General features: G+C 42.4%; 1 protein-coding gene across 2 annotated transcripts in view; it reads left to right on the top strand.

Moving 5' to 3' along the window:
* The first annotated feature begins 17,632 nt into the window (after positions 1-17,632).
* Positions 17,633-19,583, top strand: part of ZNF800 (zinc finger protein 800) — a 53,241-nt gene continuing 51,290 nt past the window's right edge. For both annotated transcript variants that reach the window (XM_081102071.1, XM_081102072.1), the window contains exons 1-2: positions 17,633-18,280; positions 18,766-18,884. In XM_081102071.1, the coding sequence (XP_080958197.1) occupies positions 18,824-18,884 (61 nt within the window). In that variant the 5' untranslated portion in view covers positions 17,633-18,280; positions 18,766-18,823. The remainder of the gene's footprint in view (positions 18,281-18,765; positions 18,885-19,583) is intronic.

Below are 19,583 nucleotides of genomic sequence, written 5' to 3'. Positions count from 1 at the left end.
CCTCAAAAAACACGAAAAATAAATAATGAACTATTTAACCCTACAACTTAAAAAAATTGGAAAGAGAACAAGAAAAGCCCAGAGTAAGTAGAAGGAAGAAAAGACTAAAGATTAGGGCAGAAATACATGACATAAAGGCTAAAAAAAATAATAATACAAAAAAATCAATGAAGCCCAGATGGCGTGGCTCAATGGTTGAGTGTCAACCTGTGAACCAGGAGGTCATGGTTTGATTCCCGGTCAGGGCATATGCCTGAGTTGTAGTCTCAGTTCCCAGTGGGAGATATGCAGGAGGCAGCCAATCAATGATTTTCTCTCATCTTTGATGTTTCTATCTCTCTCCCTCACCCTTCCTCTCTGAAATCAATAAAATTGTATTTAAAAAAATAAATGAAACCAAGAGTAGGTTCTTTGAAAAGATAAGCAAGATTGAGGAACCGTTAGCCAGACTCATCAAGAAACAAAGAGAGGCCGAAACCGGTTTGGCTCAGTGGTTAGAGCGTCGGCCTGGGGACTGAAGGGTCCCGGGTTCGATTCCGGTCAAGGGCATGTACCTTGGTTGCGGGCACATCCCCAGTGGGAGATGTGCAGGAGGCGGCTGATCAATGTTTCTCTCCCATCGATGTTTCTAACTCTCTATCTCTCTCTCCCTCTCTGTAAAAAATCAATAAAAATATATTTAAAAAAAAAAAAAAAGAAACAAAGAGAGAGGACCTAAATAATAAAATCAGAAATGAAAGGGGTGACGTAATTACTGACATCACAGAAATCCAAAGGATTGTAAGAAAATACTATGAACAACTATATGCCAACAAGCTGGACAATGTGGGTGAAATGGACAAATTCCTAGAAAAATACAATCTGCTGAAACTGAATCAGAAAACCTGAATAGGCCAATAGCAACTGATGAAATAGAAGCATTAACAATAATAAAAAAAACTCCAAGCAAACAAAAGCCCTTGTCCAGATAGCTTCACAGGGAGGTTTTATCAAACATTCAAAGAAGACTAACACCTATCCTCCTCAAACTATTCAAAAAAAATCCAAGATGAAGGAACACTTTCAAGCTCTTTTTATGAGGCCAACATTATCCTAATTCCAAAACCAGATAAAGACACTATGAAGAAAGAGAATTACAGGCCAATATCCCTGATGAGCATAGGTGCTAAATCCTCAACAAAATATTAGCAAATCAGATCCAGCAATATATTAAAAAGATCATACACCATGACCAAGTGAGATTTATTCCAGGGATGTAAGGTTGGTACAATATTTGCAAGTCAATAAACATAACTCATCACATAAACAAATTGAAAGACAAAAATCACATAATCATATCAATCAACACAGAAAAAGCATTTGACAAAATCCAACACCCATTTTTGATGAAAACTCTCAGCAAAGTGGGAATAGAGAGATCATACCTCAACACAATAAAGGCCATATATGACAAACCTAAAGCCAACATCATACTCAATAGGCAAAAACTGAAACCATTTCCCCTAAGAATAGGAACAAGATAGGGATGTCTGCTTTCTTTACTGTTATTTAACACTAGAGGCCTGGTGCATGAATTTGTGCATGGGTGGGGTTCCTTGGCCTGGCTGGGGAACGGGGCCAATTGGGCCCATCTCACCCAGTCCCAATCAGGCCAATTGGGGCCGGCTAGCTGGGAGGAGGGGTGTGAGGGGGAAAGGGGCTGAGGGAGGTTGGCTGGCCAGGGGGAGGGGCCGTGGGAGGTTGGCTGTGGGAGCACACTGACCACCAGGGGGCAGCTCCTGTGTTGAGCATCTGCCCCCTGGTAGTCAGTGCGTGTCATAGCAACCAGTCAACCGGTCATAATGGTCGCATAGGCTTTTACATATATAAAGAGACAGTACTGGAAGCGCTAGCCACAGGGATCAGATAATAAGAAAACATGAAAGACAAATATTACATGATCTCACTTATTTGTGAAATCTAATGAACAAAAGGAATTGACAACAAAATAAGACCTGAAGCAGGAAGCATGGAAGAGACTGACATACCTCAATGTGGGATTGGGGGGATAAGAAGAGATAAACCAAAGAACTTTTATGCTTATATACATAGCCCATGGACACAGGCAATGGGGTGGAAAGACCTAGGGGTGGGTTGGTAGAGCCTGGGAGGAGTGGGGGGTGGGGGGGAAGAGGCAGAAAATGGGATATATCTGTAATACTATCAACAATAAAAAATATATTTTAGCCGAAACCGGTTTGGCTCAGTGGATAGAGCGTCGGTCTGCGGACTGAAAGGTCCCAGGTTCGATTCCGGTCAAGGGCATGTACCTTGGTTGCGGGCACATCCCCAGTAGGAGATGTGCAGGAGGCAGCTGATCGATGTTTCTCTCTCATCGATGTTTCTAACTCTCTATCTCTCTCCCTTCCTCTCTGTAAAAAATCAATAAAATATATTTAAATATATATATATTTTTTTTTAAAAAAAAATGAGCAAAGGACCTAAAAAGACACTTCTCTAAAGCAGACATACAAATGGCCAAGAGACATACGAAAAAATGCTTAATGTCACTGATCATCAGAGAGATGCAAATTACAACGACAATGAGGTAGCACCTTACAACTGTCAGAATAGCTACCATCAACAAATCAACAAATGACAAGTGCTGGAGAGGGTGCAGAGAAAAGGGAACACTCGTGCACTGCTGGTGGGAATGCAGACTGGTGTAGCCACTATGGAAGACAGTATGGAGTTTCCTCAAAAAATTAAAAATGGAACTTACAGTTGACCCAGTGATCCCACTTCTAGGAATATATCCTAAGAAACCTGAAATAGCAATCAGAAAAAAAGTTATGCCCCACTGTTGATAGTGGAACAATTTGCAATAGCTACTAGTAAGATCTGGAAACAGCACAGTGACCATCAGTAGAGGAGTGGATAAAAAAGCAGTGGTATGCCTTAGCTGACTTGGCTCAGTGGATAGAGTGTTGGCCTACAGGCTGAAGGGTTCTGGGTTCAATTCCAGTCAAGGGCACATGCCCAGGTTGCAAGCTCCCCCCCCCTCCCCCGGCCCCCGCCAGCCCGGGGCCTGGTGTGGGGAGGGCGTACAGAAGGCAACCAATCGATGTGTTTCTCTTACATTGTTATTTCTCTCTGTCTTTCCCTCTCTCTTCCACTCTCTCTAAAAATCAATGGAAAATTATTCTCAGGTGAGGATTAAAAAAGAAAGGCTGTGGTACATTTACACCATGGAATACTATGCAGCAGTAAAAAAGAAGGCTCTTTTACCCTTTGAGACAGCATGGAGAGACTTGGAAAGTATTATGCTAAGTGAAATAAGCCATTCAGTTAAAGACAAGTATCACATGATCTCACTCATATGTGGATTCTAATGAACAAAATTAACTAATGAACAAAATAGATCCAGAGACATAGAAGCATGGAACAGACTGATGAATTTCAGAGGGAAGGTGGGGTGGGTGGGAAGAATTCAACCAGAACTTGTATGCATATATGCATAACCCATGGGCACAGCCAAAGGGTGGTGAAGGCCTGCGGCAGGGGTGGTGGCGGGATAGAAGGGGTAAATGGGGTAGCAAGGGGACATATATAATACTTTCAAAAATAAAGATTAAAAAACACATGCCCACATGAAAACTTGTATATGAATGTTCTAGCAGCACTATTATGGAAACAACCCAAATATCCATCAACTGATGAATAGGTAAGTGAAATGTGGTATACCTGTACAATAGAATATTATTTGGCAATGAAAAGAAATGAAGTACTGATACATGGCACAACATGGGTGAACCTTAAATACATGCTGAGTGAAAGAAGTCAGACAAAGGACCACATATTGTACTTGTTTAGTGATATAAAATGTTCAGAATAAGCAAATTCATAGAGACAAAAAGTAGTTTGTGGTTGCTTAGGGATAGGTAGTTGAGGTAAAATGGGGAGTGATTGCTAATGGGTATAGGATTTCTTTATGGGGTGATGAAATGCATTCTAAGATTGATTGTGTGATGGTTGCACAACTCAGAATATACTAGAAACCATTGAATACTACTTTAAATATGTGAATTTTATAGTATTAAATTTTATCTCAATAAAGATGTTATTTAAAAACATCAGGCAGAGTGTTGCATATGGTGAGACATCTGGTATCCTCAATCCAGCTCAACTAAATGCTAGTTTTACCTCCTAATCATTGTGACAACCAATAATTCCTCCTCAGAGTTTCAAAATATCCCCTAGTGAGAATCACTGAAGTATGGAAGAAGTAAAATAAAGTCCACCCATTTTGGTGGACTAGAAGGGTGAAGACAGAATTGAGGGTGGGAAGATTTTTGCACAAATTCTCATCTCTTTATTCTGAGGTCCTGAAACAGGAGAGGAGACGAGCTATGCTGGCCTTCTCCCAGCCTCAACAATTGTATATTTGATCAGTTGGGAGGAATACCAAGAGAAGATGAATTATTCCTCGACTCACTGTTTTTGAACCTGGGAGTAAACTACAATTACGAAGGCAGTGGTCATTTCCCTACAAAAAATTCTAGAACAAATACTCCAAAAATTTATTTGGAACCAAGAAAAAACCCCGAATAGCTGCAGCAATACTAGGCCTGCAAGAATATAGGAATTCATCTCCTCATAACGTAGCTGTGTATATGGCAGGGACTTTAGGCTTCATAGCCTTTCCCTTTGGGGTTTTCAAACTATTCAGTCAACTATATCATGTAACTTAATCCTGAAAGTTTTTTCTAGTTCCTAACCTAATCCTACTACCAAACTTCCTGCTCAACTGTAAATTTAATTTTGTAGTAATTCTATTTGGATATGTAAGAACTACACTTACCAAAAAGGTTTCATTCAAATACTGATCTAGTCTGCACTATCCACCTGAAAACTGCAAAAAAAATCAGCTAATTAATTTTCAAAAATGATTTTAAATTATTCAAGTAATTGTTTTAATGAATCATGCAAATTCATTTGTCCATATAAATTAATCATAGCAAAGAACATCCTTACATATTATCTATATTTACTAACTCTATAAGTATAAGCACTTATACTTGTGCATTTTTGGTAGACATATGGTTTCTCAAATTATGTAAATTGAGTCCTACGTTGATAATCATGATTTTTTCTGCTGAATATTTAATAGAAGACATTTTTTTTGGCATTTTTAATCAGAAAGTAAAGTAATGAAAGCATATGCATGAAAATGGTAAACTTCATATAATCTGTAGGGAGACAATTGTACTAGACTGTAAACTTCATGAGGATTTTTGTTCATCATTATATCTCCCATGCCAACTCCTAGCATATAGTAAGTGCTCAATATATACTGTTACTGGCATATAGTAAGTGCTCAATATATAATTGTTCCATTAATGAATCAAAATACTCTAATCCAGTCTTGATATTTGTAGAGGGAAACTAACGATGCCTGACTAGTGTTGTCATTAAAAGATCAAGTTGTTGGCTCATGTCTCAGTTTAGGAAAGAAACCAGTGAGTAAAATTCAGTGAGTAAAATTGAATTAGGAGGGGCAAGAAAAGTCTAATTTCCTATTGCATGGTTCATATAAGAAAAGTGTGTTCTGATTTACTGACTTTCAGACTATATGAGTTCAGAGGTACATGAACATTGGTTCAATGACCAGTCATTTTTGCACGATGTCAAGGTTGGCAATAACTTCAAAGTCATCTTTTTCAAACCAACCTAACATCTAAAGCTTGATTCTCCTTTACAATATTTCTTCCAAGGGCCTAGCCAAAGAGGGAACTTACCACCTCCAGATCAGTCCCTTCCATGTAGGACAGTTTGGTGAGAAAAGTCTTCATTCTATTGCATCCAAATTGGCCTTCCTGAGCTTCTCACACCAAGCAAGGATGGGTAGAACACATATACTTCCTCTTCTATCAGCACCCCCTATGGATTTGAGGCCTTCGTTGGCTAGGTGTAATTTCCCGCTTTGTACAAACCCTCCAAACTAGGATATGATTCCTTTTTCTGGTCACTCTCCCAGTGAATGGGCCTCTGTTTATATCTCTTTTAAAGTGTAGTTCAGACAGAACCCAGTATTTTAGCTGTGTTTATGTGCAACAACTGTGTTCCTGCCAAATATTGAATTTGTAGATAGCCAGGAGCGTCCCAGACATGTTTTCCTGGGAGTGTAGTGGCAATTCCTATGACTCTGCAACAACCTTTCTGTCTCTCATATCAGAGGTAGAGCTTTAAGGTTGGAGAAAATGATTCTTTCCTAGGTCACAGAAAAAAACAACAAAGAGAACATGCATTTCTTTCATGTCCATGGTCAGGAAACACATGAAGGCTAACATAAAGCTGTTTAATGGTTTTGCTTTGCTAATAAGTTAGCTAATGAATGTAAAGTGGATAGCCTGGTGTCTGGTTTAGAGTAGTGATTCAACAAATATTAGTTACTTTTTCCTTTCCTCTTGCCACCTTTTAGAATTTTTTTGGAATTTCCCCCCACTTTTAAACACAAGGATGATGCAGGGATGAACGAACAGACTATAAAATATTTTAGTAGACTCTTTTTTAATTCCAAGAAGATGTGAGTTTTGTTTTCTTTAAGTAAAATCCGAAGTGACAGATAAGATACAAATATCTCAGATGTTTTCCAAATAAAACATAGCACTTAAGTTGAACATTCATTTTATTAATCTAGTTGACTTGTGCATTATTTTGCATCTTCATTCATCTAGCTGGGTTGTGTGTTTAAAACGATCTTCCTAAGACTAGAAATACAAGAATTTAAAAGTGAGAAGTTTCAATTAGATCCTCTCTCGCCTTATTGTATTATAGTTCTCAGTTTCACAAGTGATTAAGAAAAGAGAACTAACATTGATGGGGGAATTTTTGAATATACTATAGCAACTGTTTCTTTAAAAACATTTTCTGAGAAATGTAAAGTAACCTTGTTCCCATAAACGAACCTGCTGTTCCTGACAGTGTGGGCACACCGTCTCTTCTAGCAATAAGAAACACACTGAACTTTGACTCGCTTTTTTTATGAAGCCATTTGTTTTAGAAAAAGAGTGACACTAGATTAGGTATTCCTCCACAAGGTACTAAGAAGAAAGTGTCATACTATGGCATTAAAAACAGTGCGAGCATCAAGGTGTCAGCTGACGATTTACTACTGCCTAGCAAAACAGGTCTTGCCAAGAATCTCAACACTCTGGAATCTGTGGGGCTTTCTCTACTGATGTGCTTTTTCAAAAATGTTACCACATCTCTTTCCTTACTAAATGACGATTACAACACTGAAATTGCTTTATAAACAGTCTGTTTAGGATTAATATCTGATGAAATACCCAGCAAGGTTCCTGAATTTATATAAAACCCATCCTAACTTTCATATGCTCTAATTCTAGAGACTTCTCATATTCAAGATATACAACTGCTATTTGAAAAATGTGGAAAGTTTGAATGGAAAAAAATGTATCTCTATATTCATTGCAGCATTATTTATTTATTTATCCATCTATTTATTTAAAATATCTGGTCTTAGCAGTCAAATTCTTGTGTTGGATAGGAACTTGGTAGTGGGAGGTGGGGTGTGGGAATAAAAGAAGATGATGAGAGGCAAATGTAACCTGAAGAAAGGAAGTTGATCCATCATGAAGGCAATAGAGGTAAATAGAGATAAATGCCCCTGGCTCCTTATAGAGTAGGACTCGTCCCACCAACAGGCTAGAGATATCAAATAAGAAAAAGAGCGATCAGGACATGGATTTAAATAACTACCTTCTCACTCTCTACACTGCAGCATTATTTACAATAGCCAAGACATGGAAGCAACATAAGTGTCCATCAATGGATGACTGGATAATGTAATATATAGTGTGTCCCAAAAATGTATACACACACTTCGAATAATTATACAGGCAGTGTTTATTAAAATACATTTCATTTTCAAAATTGGGCTATCAGCTGTTAAAGTGTGTGTATATTTTTTTGGGGGGGGGACCCTGTATATAAAATACTAGTAAAATATTATTCATCCATTAAAAGAAGGATATCTTGCCATTTGAGACAACATGTATGGACCTGGAAGATATTACACTAAGTGAAATAAGTCAGACAAAGACAAATACCATAGAATATTTTTGTCTCACTTACATGTGAAATCTAAAAAAAAACACCCCAAACCCCCAAATTAAACAAAACAGAGCTCATAGACACAGGCAGCAGATTGGTGGTTGCCACAGACAGGGGGTGAGATTGGGTGAAATGGGTGAATGAGGTAAAAATATACAAAATTCTGGCTATAAAATAAATCAATCCTGGGATATAATATACAACATGGTGACTATAGTTATTAATATTTGATTGTATATTTGGAAGTTGCTAAGTTTGTAATATATACAAATATTAAAACAGTATGTTTTGTATCTGAATATAATATAATGTTATATGTCAATTATACCTCAATAAAATATTAATAACAAATATTACATGTCTCTTGATGTCATATCCTAAGGAAAACATCACATTACTTATATTGCATTCCATTAAAAGCATGTAAGCCCTAACTGGTTTGGCTCAGTGGGTAGAGCGTCGGCCTGCAGACTGAAGGGTCCGAGGTTCGATTCTAGTCAAGGGCATGTACCTGGGTTGCGGGCACAGCCCCAGTAGGGGGTGTGCAGGAGGCAGCTGATGGATGTTTCTCTCTCATCGATGTTTCTAACTCTCTATCCCTCTCCCTTCCTCTCTGTAAAAAAATCAATAAAATATACTTTTTAAAGAACCATGTAAAACATCAATGTAATCATGAAGAAACATTAGGCAAATCCAAATGAACTCATTCTACAAAACAACTGGCCTGTATTAATCAAAATGTCATTGTCAGCCCTGATCGGTTTGGCTCAGTGGATAGAGCCTCGGCCTGGGGACGGAAGGGTCCCAGGTTCGATTCCAGTCACGGGCACGTGCCTTGGTTGCGGGCACATCCCCAGTGGGGGGGGGGGGGGGGTGCAGGAGGCAGCTGATCGGTGTTTCTCTCTCATCGATGTTTCTGACTCTGTCCCTTTCCCTTCCTCTCTGTGAAAAAAATCAATTAAAAAATATTTTAAAAAATGTCATTGTCATGAAAGACAATGGAAGGCTAAAGAATGATTCCAGGTTAAACAAAAGTAGAGAGACATGACAACTAAATGCAATATGTGGTACTGCATTGGGTCTTAAATTGGATAAAAAAAATTCATAACAGGCATTATCAGTATAACTGACAAAATTTTAATATAGACTGAAGGTTAAACAAAAATATTCTATCAATGTTAAATTTCTTTTTTTATTGTTAATCCTCACCTGAGGATATTTTTCCATTGCTTTTTAGAGAGAGTGGGAGGGGGAGAGACAGAGAGAAAGAAATATTGATGTGAGAGAAACACATCAGTTGGTTGCCTCCTGCATGCACCCCAACCAGGGCCTGGGATAGGTCCTGCAACTGAGGTACCTGCTCTTGAACAGAATCTAACCCAGGACACTTAAGTCCATAGGTCACTACTCCATCCACTGAGCCAAATTGGCTAGGGCAAAGTTCTTGGATTTGATAACTATACTGTTCTTATGTAAGAACTAGAGGCCCAGTGCATGAAAATTCATGCACTGGAGGGGGGTGGGCCCTCAGCCCGGCCTGCCCCCTCTCACAGTCTGGGAGCCCTCAGGGGCAGGAGGTGACCTGGCGATCAGGCGAAGGTGATGCTCCCATCACACCTCTGCTGCTGCCACTGCTGGCAGCACAAGCCTCGGGCAGCCCTGGGGCTTGCCTGTGCCTTGGGTGGCCCTGGATGGCTGGGGGGGCTGAGGGGACTGGGGGACTCTGGAGGCAGACACCTTGGCGGGGCAGAGGGGACTAGGCGCCGCCATCTTGTGGCTGTGGGTGCCACCATCTTTGAGGGTGTGACAGTCAATTAGCATATTTCCTCCTTATTGGCTGTGGGTGCTGCCATCTTTGAGGGTGTGGCAGTCAATTAGAATATTCCCTCCTTATTGGCTGTGGGCGCCACCATCTTTGCAACAGCATGAGGGTCAATTAGCCTATTCCCTCTTTATTAGATAGGATAATGTCATTGCTTTCAGAAAATACACACTGAAGTAATTAGGGATAAAGGGGCATGATATATGCAACCCATTCTCAGATGGTTCAAAAAATCATAAACGTATTTGGACTTGGAGAAAGAAAGATGTGAGAGAGAGAGAGAGAGAGAGAGGGAACAGGTATGCAAATCTGACAAAATGTAAAAAAAAATTGGTGAATCTGGGTAGAGTATGGAAATTACTTGTATTCTTGCAAGTTGTTATTAAATTTGAAATTATTTCAGAATTGAAAGTTAAAGAAAACCAATCAAACAAAAAAACCAACTTCATACAAACAAAAACAAAATCATGATGAATGGTTTTACATGATGGATGATTAGTAGTTTTAACTGTCCATTTATAGTATATGTTGTATAGTATTAGCAATTCTATACAACAGTCGTTCCTTTTATTGTCCTTGTTGGTTGTTCTCTACATAGAAAATGAATGTTTTAATTAGGCCAAGGGCCCAACTAAACCAAGCCACTAGAACTGACTTTTCCTACACATTTTCTTATTACGTTCATTGCAAGAATGAATGTTGTCAATATTTCTTCCAGCTCAATTTTTAAAAAAATATATTTTATTGATTTTTTAACAGAGAGGAAGGGAGAGGGATAGAGAGTTGGAAACATCGATGAGAGAGAAACATCGATCAGCTGCCTCCTGCACACCCCCCACTGGGGATGTGCCCACAACCAAGGTACATGCCCTTGACCGGAATCGAACCTGGGACCCTTCAGTCCACAGGCTGATGCTCTATCCACTGAGCCAAACCGGCTAGGGCTCTTCTAGCCCAATTAAAATGAAAATGTATGGATTATATGCATAACTTTTAATGGTTGCATATTATGTGCCAGGTTGTGTGCTAGATGATGATAAAACAAAGAGGAATAAATTATGGTCTGTTTCTTGATAACTTCACACTAATGGGAGAGTCAGACATTTAATCAGGATGATGTACAACAGGAGCAGGAAGATGGAGCAGTTATTTATCTGTGGAAACTAGTTTCACAGAAGTGACATCTGAAATGGGTCTTGAAGGATGAGTATGAGTATTCCAGGTGGAGGGGCAGGATATTTCCAGGCATGAGGAGTAGCATATGCAAAGCCTCGAACAGTTCAACAGTCATATCTAATTGTATGCTAGATTTAGTTCAGAGGCATTGAAGCCTAGGTTAGCTACTTTAAAAATATTTTTATTGTAAAATATGCAGATTCATAAAAGTGCATAACTATCAGCTTATTCAATTATTACAAAGCAAATAAATATGCAATGACAATTGATGTCAAGATCTATAAAATGGCCAGTAACCCAACGTTGGCACTCCTCTTCAGTACACTTCCCAACCCTCTGATTCCTTCAAAGGTAGTCACTATTCTATTCTTTTAATAGTTGCTTTAACAAATGGACACACCCACATAACTAACACTCTATCATCTCTACTTAAAGTTCCCTTGCATCCCATACTCCCTTCCCATACAATGTAACTACTGTTTGCTTTGTGGATTTCTGCAAAGGATGAGAAATCAGTGTGTTTGGTGCATCAAGTTGTGAAGTTGTGGGAGGGCCGGATATCATTATTATTATTCCCTAAACTGTGCTCTAGGTTCTTTTGGATGCTTTATTCATTCATTGATTTCTCACGACACTGAAAGTAGCATGCAGCTGAAGCAATGGAGGCTCGGAAGGTTCTCACAGAACTCATGAGTGATGGAGATAGGACTAACACCCAAATTCTTTGGACTCACAACAAAACACATGCTCCTTTTACTAATGCTTCTTAAGATTTGACTTCTTCATGTAGAAAATTGGTCAACAAGGATTTTAAATTGGAGAGTAGTAGTATTTGATTTGTTTGGATTATTATTCTGTTGATAGTGTGGAATAATGGAGTGAAGAAGAGACTGGTCTTAGGGACACTATAGAAGTATTTATTGTAATGAGGTTTTGGACTAGAAGATTGATGGTGTATATGGAGAGAGGAAATTGTATTTCCTAGACTTTTCCGAGGTCTAACCAAATATTTATGGTGATAGGTTAGGCTGGGATAAGTGAGATGAGAAACCTTGTACACAGTAACTTGCATTACTTTGCATCTTTGCATATGCTCCTCTCTGACTCCTGAATAGACAGCAACTGATTAGATTTTGGAAGAGGAAGAACAGGTTTGGGGAGAAGATAAGTCCAGTTTGGGTCCAGCTAATTATGTGATGCTGAAGAAATTCAGATGGTCTGTCTCATGGGTAGTTAGAAATAGAGCTTAGAGGCACCAGGGACAGGTCTGAGCTGGAGATAAAATTTTAGGAATAATCAGAATATATACAACTTAAGGCAAAAGATCTGCATTCAGACAGACCTGCATTTAAATTTTATCCCAGACACTAATGATCTGTTTCCCTATTTGCAAAATGGAATATCTAACACAGAATCTTTGTAAAGATTCAGTGAAAACTAGAAAGCACTTAGCACATTGTCTGAGTTCAACAACAAAATTATAATTAGCTATTATCAGATTATAGTACAGATTTACTTACAAATTCTACTACAATAAAAAATCTTTTTCATTTATTTCATTATTTTTTCCATCACCATTTATCCCTATACCTTCTTCTAACTTCCCCACCCCCAAAGTCACCACGAGTTCTTTTTTTTTCTATTTTGCTCAATCCCTTCACCATCCCCACCCCCACCCCCACCAGAGCTGTTTACCTGAAAAGCATTTTTTTATGGAATTCATTTAAATGCTATCTGAAATGCATCTGAATGGAAAATCTGTAAGGTTTGCTCACATGTCAGCGTGGTGCATGCATTGTGTAACCTGGCTCCCAAGACCTAAGTGTGTGTGCCTTTAGCACCAGGAATGGAAGACACAAGTCCATGTCAGGGTTGACTAGTAGGCAACATATCTCCAGGGAGCAACCCAGGGGCAACTACTCCCTACCCTCTTAAAAATAAGCATTTTAGGGAAATATTCTCTTCTTTTTCTTATCATGTTATTTGCGCACTGTTGGGTGTTAAGTTCTAAATAGTTGATAATAGATCAACAGTATAATGTTTGTCCTTTTAAATAAAAATTTCCATGACTCCTTTTAAACTGTCAGTCTCTTGTGGCCCATAATTCAGTGATGGCAAAACTTTTGAGCTTGGCGTGTCAGCGTTTTGAAAAACCCTAACTTAACTCTGGTGCCGTGTCACATATAGAAATTTTTTGATCTTTGCAACCATAGTAAAACAAAGATTTATATTTTTGATATTTATTTTATATATTTAAATGCCATTTAACAAAGAAAAATCAACCAAAAAAATGAGTTCGTGTGTCACCTCTGACACGCGTGTCATAGGTTCGCCATCACTGCCATAATTTAATTTGTACATAATTATGAATTTAATTGTGTTGTAAAATACCACATTATAATCAAAGGTAGCAAAATCTGAACCAAAGTATATATGTCCTTTAGGAACAAGAATTGCTTCAACTTCATTTTTTTAATGCTGTTTTAGTGGAATCTGTTTAGAACAAGTAGGAAAAGCTTAAAGAAAGGAAAAAAAATGATGATAAAAAGGCATCTAGTGATTAAAGTTAAGGAATCACAAAAGTTTATCCACACAAGGCTACCAAATTGAGCTTAGTTTAAAGAATAAGTTTGACTAGCATTTCCTTGTTTTGATGTTCCTAATGGCATAAGCAAACATTTAAAAAAAAATCAGTAGCTTTAATTAGCTACTATTGTTCTTGAAGTAATTATATATTGTAATAAGCTGTATGCAGCAATTCTTCCCATTCTTATGTGCCCATATCCCTTTGAAATATGAGTTTTGCTGTTCTTCCTATCAAGAAGGGGGATCTGTCTCTCCAGTTCTTGAATCTGTGCTGGCCTTTTGATTTACTTTGACTAATAAAATGTGGTGGAAGTGATGCCACTCATGTAGCTCTGCCAGTCCAAATCATGGATCTATAGCAGCGGTTCTCAACCCGTGGGTCGAGACCCCTTTGGGAGTTGAACGACCCTTTCACAGGGGTTGCCTAAGACCATCAGAAAACACATATATAATTACACATTGTTTTTGTGATTAATCACTATGCTTTAATTATGTTCAGTTTGTAACAATGAAATTGGGGGTTACCACAACATGAGGAACTGTATTAAAGGGCTGTGGCATTAGGAAGGTTGAGAACCACTGATCTATAGACTTGGGAGCACATAAAATGGCTCTAAGACGCTAATTCTAGGGTAATTTGTTATGCAGTAATAGTGTGTGTGTTTTATAATTCTCTTATCTTGAAGATGAGAGGATAATTTTAAACTGTAAGAGAGTCTTAGGTTAATCAATCATTGGGATGTACTTCTAGACTATTAAGGATCAAAAAAGTTCCTCAAAGCTGCAATGTGTCCCAATGGTTGCTGCAGTGCATAATGAAAAGGAAGGACAGATGATTTTTCTGGGATGGTTCGTGCTCAGTGTTTTCAGAGGTAGGGCAATATTCTAGATAATGGTCAAAGTCTCTGTAAACTCTAAAGTCCTGCAAAATTCAAATAAAATTCTTGTGATTTTAGCAACTCCATTTTCACATCATGAACTTCTACACAGCATTTTTAATGTTTTTGTAAAAATTGATGGAGAAACATCAATGTGAGAGAAACATTAGGTATGTGCCCTGACAAGAATTGCACCTTTTAGTGCACTGGATGATGCTCCAACCACCTGAGCCACCTGGCTAGGGCTGAACATAGCATATTCATACCTTCCAAACCGGCAGGATCTACTGGCTCATCTTACCACACAGTGTGATAAAAAAACAGCTATGGCATAGGGTAGACAACACAGGACACAAAATATAGCATAATGGCTAAGGCCAGGGGTTCCAGAGCCATAATACTTGGGTTCAAGTGTGTGCTCAGCTACTTATCAGCTGTAGGTAGCCTTGATAAGTTATTTTGTCTCAGTTTCCCCACTTATAGAATGAAGGACAAAAAAATCTTATTGAATTGTTGATAGGATCAAATGGGTTAATGTTTAAGCTTAAGCTATATTAATATATATATCCGATAGTAGTATTGGTATGTTAAAAGAATAATCTAGATCCTAGACATGGATCTGTTTCAGTGTGACCTTTGGCAAATCACTTAACCTCTCTGGGTTTTGGTTTTCTCACCTATAAAGTAAGGCTTACTAGATAATTTCCATGGTTTCTTTTCCTCTTTAAAATTCTATGATTCAACATTTATGTACAATTATGTGCTGGACACTGTACAAATATTATCTTTGTTAATCCTAAATCATTGAAGTCCAGGAACTAGAAATTAATATTATCCCCATTTTCCAGATGAGGACGCCATGGTCCAGAAAGAATAAGATCCCATCACCAATGAGAGGAGTTTGTATTTAACCCTACATCTATTTCATTCTAGAACCGGAGCATCTAACTGCTATGCTATACTGCCATGAACGTGGGCTTTATCTTTGGTTGACTTAGTGCTATTTGTGTCTAGCCAACAGCTCTAAATTTTTTTTCTCTACTGTCCAAAATAAATAATTCCTCTAAAAAATAAAATTCTATGATTCAGCATTCAATATCTGTTTTACCCACATGCACATTCCAATCTTATCTAAATTTTCAAAGATTGTTGAAAACTTTATTAGCAAGCAATCTGGAGGACTCTTTCATCAGGTCTACTGAGAAAGTAAAAATAACACTGCATTTACTCAGGAAACAACATTTTTATTTCTAACTAGCAAACATTAATAAGTCACATATCTGAAGCAATGCCTTTTTAGGTTTATGGAAAGTTAAACCTGTACATTTTAACTTGTGATAAATATGCTTATTAAGGTAGGAAAAAAAATCCTCCAGAAATGAAGAAAATAGTTCACTTCAAATTTTACCAAAGATCTCCAATGTTAAATAAAAATCACTTATAATTCCAGTTATCACATGAAACTTTTTAATTATTTTTTGCTTAAGCATATTGCATACAATTAAATATTACACAAAATGTGATTTTTACTGGCTGTATAACCAACATCTCCATATGGACATTTCATAATTTATTTTACATTAATTTATAGATTGACATTTCATTACATTCTAGTTTGATGTGTGATGTTTCTTGACAGTGGAACAGAAAAAAACAATCGCCGTGGCCGCTGTGGCTGAGTTGGTTGAGTGCCAGCCCATGCCCCGAGGGTCATGGGCTGGGTGGGTTCCATTCCCGGTCGGTCGGGGCGTGCGCCAGGCTGCAGGCTCAATCCCCCAGTAGGGGGCACGCAGGAGGCAAACAGTCAATGATGTTTCTCTTTTTCATGGATTTTCTCTCTCATGGATGTTTCTCTCTTACTCTCAATTCAATAAAAACATTTTTTAAAAAAACACGAAAAAATCTAACATATTATCTACGTGACTGGTTAATGTGTGTAGAATGAACAGTACGTGGACTTCCTTTTAAAAAAGTTAGATTTTCCTGTCCTTTTCCTGTCACCCCACAATCAAGCTGCGACAACCCCCCCCCCCAAGGCGTATGCAAATGCTCCATTCAACATTTTTACAACAAATTGATCAATTACTGGGCCTGCTACAAGCTTTCCCTTGAATTTTGGCAGCGGCCTTTAGCCACGCGTCTACTCTTCCAGCACGCACAGCGGGCCCCTCTACTCAGCCCTGCTTTTTCCAGGACCCCGAGAGCTGTCGGCTGAGACAGGTGGAAAGGTTTGCCATGGGTCTCGAGGGCGCGCAGAAGCGAAGTGCACGGACTCGCTCGCCCTCCAGGTCTCCCGGCACACATTGCCTGAAGATTTCCAGCCCAGGAGCTGGCGGACGGCGGAGGAGGGGGCTCTCCCGCTCCCAGGAGGCGGCCCACGGGTTTGCGCCCTTTGACAGCCGGGGACAGCGACGGCGATCGCGGTCCCTCCGGGGCTTGTCCAGGCGGGATGCGGGCGCCGCGGAGGGAAGGGTGCGCGCTGCCCACGTGACGCGACTCCACTCTCAGGTTCCAGAGCGCAGCGCCGCCGGAATCCACACCCATCTCCCGCCACCGGCCTGTTCCCCACCCCAGGACCCGACAGAACCCCTAAGGCGTGGGAGGCACACGACGAAAACTACTGGCGGGGGCCGGTCTGCGCTGACCATCCCTCAAGGCACCGACCGCCTTCTCGGCGTCGGCGCCCCTCCCTCAGTTTCCGTTCCACTCCCGGGAGAACGGCGACAGCAACAGTTTGGTGGCTGCGCAGCCCATCTCCCGGGCGCCAAGGAGGCCTCGTCCTCTCCGCGCGCGCAGCCTCCGCGCGTTCGGCTCTCAGGCGGGGGCCGCGGGAGGACGCGCCGGCGAATGGCCGGTCCGAGTCCCCGGCCGCGACGCGGCCCCCGGCGCCCCCCGCCGCGGGTCCCTCCCCGGCCGGGCCCGGCCCGGCCACCTGGCTCCGCCGCCCCGCAGCCGGGGGGCCTCGGGCGGGCGCATGCGCGCGGCGCTCCCGGGCGTGCCGGCCACACTCCCCCCACCCACTCGGAGAGCTTGTCACTTCCTGCCCTCGCCCCATCTCCGTCCGGGGTCAGTCAGTCGCTCCCCGTCGCCGCCGGAGAGTCTCTGCTTCCCCTTCGGATCCGCGCCGCGGCGGTCGCCCCGGCTCTCCGGGGAGGGGGAGACGGAGACAGAGAGACCGACTCCATAAAGTTTCCAGAAACCACCGCTCAGAAAGGCCCACGGTGCGGGAGGCTCCCCGTCTTCCCCGCCCCTCTCCAAAGCCTGCGGGACCGTTGCAGGTGGAGCGGTGTCGGGGAGCCGGCTTCGCGGCAGCCGTTGCCCCGGTGAGGCGCTCCTCGGGTCCTGCCCGCTCCGGTTCCGGCTCCGGCTCCTTCGGTGGCGGCGGCTGCCGCTGCGGGGCGGTTCCTCCTGTCAACTGTCTGCGCCCGCGCGCCGCCCGCCAAGCCGCGCAGCGCGGAGGGACGCCGTGAGCCGCCGCCGCCGCCGCGGGCCGCGGAGGACGTGGTGAGCTGTGGCGCTTCCGCGTCGGCGCCGGCGGGGACTCTTTGGAAGCGCGTCGGGCCCGCACCGCGGGTCCCTTCGCGCGGTCCGCGGAGGCCGCGCCAGGTGGGGCCGAAGCCGCCTCCCACGCCGGGCTGTCCCCGCGGCCGCCCGGCCGGCCTGGCTTCCTTCCGCCTGCCCGCCGGCCCGCCCTCGGAGTTGAGTAAGTTGGGCGCACTGGGTGGTGGGGACGGGGGGCTCCGCCGGGGCGACCCCGAGGCACGTGCGAGGCGGGAGGCCGTGGGCCGGCCGCGGCGGAGCAGCCCCCGGGCCGCCCCTGCCGCCGCGCCCCCCGCCCGGCCGCCCGCGGGCCCCGGCGCCGGCCGTGCCACCGCGCTCCGCGCCTTGTCCCCGCGCGCGCCCGCCGGGGCCGGCGAGGCCGCCGCCGCCCGCGCAGCCTGAGTCCAGGCCCGAGTCCTGCGTCCTGCGTTGCGCGCCCGGGGCTGCGTTTCCGGGTCGGGCGAGGAACCTGTGCGGCGGTTCGGCCCCGGGAAGCCCTTCGTGCGTTTTCCATTTTTTTTTTTTCCCGGTTCCAGGAGAAGGAGCGGGCCCGCGGAGGCACCGCGGAGGGCGGGCGCAGGGGACGCGCCTGGAAAAGGCCCCCCAGGAAGTTCAGGGCCAGTGACTGGTTTGTGCTTCTTCCCGCAGCCAAGCCGCGATGAAGAGCTGCTCACAGTGAAAGGAAAGTAGGTCGCGCCCACTGAAAATGCCTTTAAGGGACAAATACTGTCAGACTGACCACCATCATCACGGATGCTGTGAACCAGGTACCGACCCCGTTCTCCTCCCGTCACTTTGTCCTTCCCCGGGGCCGCTGCGCCTGCGGCTTGCCTCCAGCTCGCTTTCCCTCCTGCCCAAGCAGCCGTGCCCAAGGAAGCAGGCTACAATTTCCTCCCAGCCCAGCATAGAGCTAGTGGCGAAGCTAACTGCTCGCGCAAACAGGAGGTCTCCCCTCCGGTCCCCTGAAAAAGGCACGGCGGGTGTCACCTTAGATCTTTTCCACAAGATCAGTTACCCCCGTTTCTTTCAAGGCAGCCTCCAGTTAGTGTACCCTGTGCTCTGTAAATGTTTAGGATGGAAGAGGAAGGGGGGGGGGAATAGTAGCACACTAGTATTTATCTTCATGGAGGTTGTTTTATTTCAACTTGAAAAAATTAAGTTTCGTAGGCATTTTTGATCAGAGACTAGCGCTTTAAAGCCTACACATGAGTTCAGTTTGAGCGAGAAAAAGTTGGTTGAACTCAGCTTGTTGGGAGAACCAGGCTTTGCCAGATGCAACCTTTTAAAAATTTTCCTGGACAGAACATACTGTATTGCAGAAAAATAGAAATAAAAACCCGGTTATTTGCATAGGATGCATGAGTATTTTTAGGACATTTGATTCAGTGGAACTTTCAAAAGTGGGATTTGTGAAGTGAGCACTTTGGTTTTTGTAGTCTCGTGAAGGATACTTAGAAAATTTTAAT

The sequence above is a fragment of the Myotis nattereri genome (genome assembly GCF_964212035.1).
Source record: "Myotis nattereri genome assembly, chromosome: 11".
Lineage (NCBI taxonomy): Eukaryota > Metazoa > Chordata > Mammalia > Chiroptera > Vespertilionidae > Myotis > Myotis nattereri.
The sequence above is the reverse complement of the archived record's forward strand: the minus strand, read 5'-3'. Positions and strand labels throughout refer to the sequence as shown.